Consider the following 6,000-nt stretch of genomic DNA (forward strand, 5'->3'; position numbering starts at 1 on the left):
TAAATTGAAACTGACGTGACATCAGAATTTCTAAATATTGTGACTATAATTTCTAAAATTTTAATGTCATGTCGGTGTTAAGTTTACAGCATTAGAAAGAAGAAAAAAAAGCGAATTTTACTGGTAATTTATGAATTTATAGCAAATTAGCTTGTTTTTAATTAATGTATAAATTTTCTAATTATCAATACAACTCTCTCTCTCTCCCTCTCTCTCTGCAACAATGGCACACTTCGCCATAGCACTACTCTCTCTCATCTTCCTCTCTTCAGCGCACCTCTCTCTCGCCGCGATCGACGTCCACGACCTTCTCCCTCTCTTCAACCTCCCCAAGGGGATTATACCGCGGGAAATAAAGTCGTTTTCCTTCTCCAACACCGACAATTCCTTCACGCTCGAGCTGAGCTCAAACCCTTGCTACGTCACATTCGACGATCAGCTCGTCTTCTACGACAGGATCATCAAGGGGAAGCTCGAGTACGGCAAAGTGAGCGGAGTTTCCGGCATTCAGGCCAAGAAGTTCTTCATTTGGGTGTCCGTCACCGGCATGGAAGTCGACGAGGAAAACGATCTGATCGAGTTCCACGTCGGAGCTCTGTCGAAGAAGCTGCCCGCTGCGGATTTTCAGCGCGTTCCTAGCTGCAAATCCAAGGGGTTGCGTGATTTGTCTTCTTCGGCGTCGATTTGAGGTGAATTTGGGGGCGTTTCTGGCTGTCGAATTTTGAGCTTTAAACCCTAATTGATCTGTGAAATTTGTTGCTCCGATCTATTGATTGCTTGATGCGTGTGAATTTCGTGGTGAATTCATGAATGTTACTGCTCACGAAATTGTTGATTTTTAATTTTTTCTTCGGAATGTCAACTCTCTTTCCCTTTCTCCATCTCTCTGCAAATTTCTTCCCAAAAAGTTGTCCAAAAATTCTTGAAATTTAATAGTTTGACTGGTTTAGGACTTGGTTAATTTCAGTTGAAAGTTGAGAAAGTGTGAACAATGAACTCATATAATGACATAAGCAATAATTGATTTCATTAAACTACCATAGTGGTGAATGCATTTGCCATACCTCATATAGGGATGAAACCTTTTGTGTGTGTATTTAACTGTCATATTATGCTACGACAAAACCGATCACCTACTCACATTGAGCAAACATAACGTGTTCATCACTGATGACGATTTTAATAAAAAAGGAGAATTTACATATCTTACTTTAATTAAAATTGTCACATCATTGGTGATCGTTTCTGTATTCCACAAATAACTGTTTTGAACAAGTATTCAACAGTAGTTGCTGTGTATATCACTTTGCTTCGTTATGTTATGACACAGTTGGAGATTTGTTCGACTTGTATTCACTCTCTGTATTGAATCTCTTGCATCCCATGTTGTGTTTGTTTCAAGAGATACTAGTAATAGAAACAACTCCTCTCAACTTTCCTTCTTAGCATCACAGCAATGACCAAATACGAGGAGCAACGGAGCAAAGTGAATAGGAGCACCATGGATGGAAGATAGACGTTTCGTTCGGAGAGGAAGGCAGAACGTCGTGAATGTGAACAAAAAAGCCGATAAACGGAAACCATAACTCGAGGGAAGAAAGTGCAACGGAAGAGACAAGAATCTTGTTGAGTGTAGTAACATGAATGAGTATGAAAAGAGGATGACAATAAACATGAATAAAGAGGCATATTTACAAATAAGCCAAGTCTAGAGTGGAGATGGTAAATAAAAAGAGTTGGTAGTTTGCTGAAGAAACCTAGATACTAATCCTAGAATAATACAACAGCATCAACGGTTTTCATCACTCAACTGAAAGGGTTATCTGCAGGAGCGCTATTTACAACCCACAGGGTTGAAAAAGAATATGCCTGACAGATGTATACACTGCTAGAAATGCTCTCTAATCCGTCGCTACGAGAATTAGTAGGGTAAACGAAAGTACCAGCAGGAGAGCCTCGTGTACCGTACATCCCAGCTGCATCGCCTGCAACATCCCCGGATTGTATATGGCCACACTGCAGCTACCCCCACAGCCGATGATGGAGCAGAAGGGTTCCTGTAGAAAAACGACGAGTTTCAGAATACGAGATGATTCGCTAGTATATAGTATAGTGTAGTCTCAAGTGCGTTTTTGCAATCACCGGGTTGAGAGTGTCGAATGTTGTCAGTCCCAGGCGCTAGTCACAGCAGAACCATAGCCTCCACCATATCCGCCAGATTGGTTGTATCCATTGTTCATGTTGCTGCCACCACCATACATGTCCATTCCACCTCTATTGTAGGAGGAATCTTTGCGGAAATCACGGCCACCAAATCTTCCTCCACCACCTTGCCCTCGGCGGTTCCTACCACCAAAGTTAGACCGAGCTGCAAAGCGCGCCAGCCAAGCAGGAACCTCTTGGTTTGCTTCTTGCATTAGATCAGCCAATGGCTTCGCCAACGAGGCATTGTTATCGTTGAAAAAAGCAGTGGCCAGTCCTGTTTTACCAGCACGCCCAGTGCGTCCAATACGGTGGACATAGTCGTCAATATCATTAGGAAGGTCGAAGTTGATGACATGTGCAACATGAGGGATGTCAAGGCCGCGTGCTGCCACATCAGTTGCAACCAGAATTGGAGTTTTGCCACTTTTGAAAGATCTTAACGCATATTCTCGCTCCTGAAACCAGAAACAAAATGCTTGCATTTATTTATATGATAAAACTGGCATCAGAAAACACAAAAACTACATTTTCAAGGATATTACAGACAAGAAAAGCAGTATATTGACTGGCACTTAAAAACACATTAACATTGGAAGAAAGAGGAAGACAATGGAGAGGATTAAGTTGAAGTAAAATGAGACAGAAATACAAACATCTCTATAATTTCTTGGAAACCTGAGAAAAATTTTGAATTTTCAATAGGGCCATGCTTTTTAACAATCACCCAGATTCCAATTTCGTTATAAGATGACAGAAAAATATGAGCTCAGAAGACCAATATTTTCACCATGCAAAACAGCCCAAAGATCCCAGTCGTAGGAGAAGAGAAATTATAAGACCTGTTGTGTTCGGTCACCATGAATAGATGTAGCAGGAAAGCCATTAGTGCAAAGCCAGTGTTCAAGCGAATCAGCTCCTTTCTTTGTCTCAACAAAAACTAATGTTAGTGCTTGCTGCAAATCACATCGCAAAAATCTGGATTAGCAAAGTATACCGAAAATATAAATTGCAATGGAAGTTAATCCAAGTGATGGGAAAGAGATGACCTACTGCATAAGCAAATAAGAATCTACAATACAAAATTCTGATATTTTGGAGCATAATTTCCAACCAATAAGATTTGATTAAGTGTATCAAGTATAAAGAAAAAAAAATCTAAATGCAACTCTGCAGACATTGGAAATTCTTGTTCTAAAACAAAAATGGTCCCCACCTCACAAAACACTGGTCAAAATTCTTACCTTGGCCTGAACGCCATTTGCTCTTTGTGCATGGAGGAGGTCCATCAGGTGACTTCTTTTGTCAGTCTCAAGCACATATTCAATTCTTTGGAGGATCAATTCAGTGCTAGAACCAACTCTTCCAACAGCCAGAAATATGTAATTCGAAAGAAAATCTGCAGCTAGTCTCTGCATGTTAAATGAGATTTCCACAATATCACAAATCTACTAATAGTTGGCAGGTTGTAAGTTAAAACAAAGTCAAGAAATTGGATATCTATGGTCATGTTAGTTGTGCATGCATCATGAAATGTTTGACATCATTGAATCATTCTATCACTTTGATATAAATGTCTCAGTGGTTAGAAAACCTCTCTTCCATACTTCAGCGTTTGAGGGACGAAAAAACCAACCAAAGTCCACTACTTTTAGTATGGTGACACAATGCCATGGGTATAGAAAACCGACCTGAATCTCCTTTGGAAATGTGGCGCTAAATAGCAATGTTTGTCTTACACCAGGTGGAGGCATGTCCATCTGTTGCACAATTCTCCGTATTTGAGGTTCAAAACCCATGTCCAACATTCTATCCGCTTCGTCCAGGGCTAAGTACCTAATATTTTGTAACGAGACTCTAGCCCTTTCCAACAGATCAACTAAACGTCCGGGAGTTGCAACGAGTATGTCCACACCTCTTTCAAGTTCTCGAAGCTGCCGAGAAAACATCAATAATAAAATCAGAAATGAAGCAGTAAGCTATGCATGCGATTATAAAACAGATAGGGAAACGATCAGACTGATCAATAGATGTGGGGAAGGTGATCAGATATTTGCAATGAGACCAATGACAAGGACATAAATGGTACCTGTTGATTGATTGGTGCACCACCATAAGCAACAACCACCTTGACGCCAGTTTGATAAGAAAATTTTCGAGCTTCTTCATGAATCTGCATAGCAAGAGCCGCTATGAGATTTGTTTCAATGAAAGAAGCAATTAACATATACACCAGCTTTCTACAAACTCACTTGAATTGAAAGCTCCCTAGTTGGAGAAAGAATGAGAGCGAGCGGAAATGCCATGCGTGGCATACGTGGTTGTCTTTGAGCAGATTGGCCACTTTTCATGATTCCACTAATTATCGGGAAACAGAATGCCGCAGTCTTTCCCGAACCAGTCTGAGCGCAGGCCATCAAATCCCTCCCAGTGAGGGATATTGGTATAGCGTGCCGCTGCACAGGTGTAGGTTTCACATACTTGCACCTCTTAATGTTCATATTTAAGGCGTCACCCAAGTCAATCTCGGCAAATGTATTCACAGGAGGTGGAACATCTTTCCCACTTGTCTCCACCGGAATATCCTCGTATGCATCAAAATTGATCCCAGAATTTTCCTGTACCGCAAATTCTGGTTCTGCAACTCCATCATCTTGAAAAGGATTAGCCTCTCTTTCCCTCCCACGATCCCAACCACCATTTCTGTTATTCCAAGCACTACCACCACCACCACCACCACGACTGAGACCACCTCCATTTCTATCATTTCTAGGACCATACGACTGAAATCCACCTACTGCCGAACCACCATATCCCTGGGGTTCATTTCCCACCAAGGTTCCAGCATAGGAAACTGCAGCCGAGGGAGGAGGAGGGTCTGCTGAGGCTGAAGGAGGCCTATTCCTAAGATGCGGCGGAACATAAGTACTTCTAGAAGCATGAGAAGTAGCCCCTACACCACCACCGGTAGGAGCCTTCTCGACAGATTCAGACCACGTAGCAGGCATACTCAAAAGCACGCAAAATCACACAAATCCTCTCCCCTGTCAAAAAATACCTCCAACGCCACAACCGTTTTCCAGGCAGAGATATTTTTCAACGCTGCACGTGCAACAGAAACAAAATTCCCAAAATTTTCGTCATCATCAAACCCTGAAATCTATGCCCCGAAACACGCACACCTTCCACAACTTCAAAATAAAATCCTTATAGCAAAAATCCCCCCTCGCAGAGTGCAGCAAATCCATTACCATTCACATGAACATAAAATAAAACAGAATAACCAAGCAAACCCAATTCTCAAGCAAAGTTCATCCGTAAGCACACACATAATCGAAAATCCACATAATTCAACCAAACCGAGCAACAAAATCAACAGAAATGCAGCAATAACTACACAAAATCCAAACACCAAAACAACATTTATTTCCTCAGAATTTCACACAATTACTTAAGACAGCAACGCAAGTTTGTCCACATACAGAGATAGATCAACGGAGACAATTCGTGCTTCTGAGTGAATAGGAGAAACACATACGATATGATTAAAGGTAGATGATAAAGAAACCCTAATTTGGGGCAGAGGATGTGCGATCGGAGGCGCTGGTGCGTAAAATATCTTGTGCGATGCTGTTGAATTTCCGCTTTCTCTCTCTAAAAAGGTCTATAGATTTTCTCTCTAAATTTCTTCCAACGTATTTATAGTCTTCGAAGTTTGCGTTTCTGCTTAATACGCGATACCACCATTATTTTTTTTAGGGGCTCTATACGTTTTTCCCTTCTCTCATTTCATTTTTT

General features: G+C 41.3%; 2 protein-coding genes across 4 annotated transcripts; one reads left to right on the forward strand and one right to left on the reverse strand.

Moving 5' to 3' along the window:
• Positions 1–223: 223 nt before the first annotated feature.
• LOC130998826 (uncharacterized) lies at positions 224–688 on the forward strand. Its single transcript, XM_057924231.1, has one exon. The coding sequence runs from the start codon at positions 224–226 to the stop codon at positions 686–688; it is 465 nt and encodes a 154-aa protein (XP_057780214.1).
• A 957-nt stretch (positions 689–1,645) lies between these two features.
• LOC130999529 (DEAD-box ATP-dependent RNA helicase 37-like) lies at positions 1,646–6,000 on the reverse strand. Of its 3 annotated transcripts, none has more exons than XM_057925080.1 (8): positions 5,741–6,000; positions 4,455–5,304; positions 4,292–4,375; positions 3,894–4,136; positions 3,447–3,614; positions 3,045–3,158; positions 2,143–2,660; positions 1,646–2,057 (listed from the first exon to the last, which is right to left on the reverse strand). In XM_057925080.1, the coding sequence occupies exons 2-7, from the start codon at positions 5,208–5,210 to the stop codon at positions 2,166–2,168; spliced, it is 1,860 nt and encodes a 619-aa protein (XP_057781063.1). In that variant the 5' UTR covers positions 5,211–5,304; positions 5,741–6,000; the 3' UTR covers positions 1,646–2,057; positions 2,143–2,165. The 3 variants fall into 3 exon arrangements, with proteins under 3 accessions (XP_057781063.1, XP_057781061.1, XP_057781062.1); XM_057925078.1 differs by having other exon boundaries at positions 5,685–5,912; XM_057925079.1 differs by having other exon boundaries at positions 1,646–2,660; positions 5,741–5,914.

This window comes from Salvia miltiorrhiza, chromosome 8 (assembly GCF_028751815.1).
Source record: "Salvia miltiorrhiza cultivar Shanhuang (shh) chromosome 8, IMPLAD_Smil_shh, whole genome shotgun sequence".
Classification (NCBI taxonomy): domain Eukaryota; kingdom Viridiplantae; phylum Streptophyta; class Magnoliopsida; order Lamiales; family Lamiaceae; genus Salvia; species Salvia miltiorrhiza.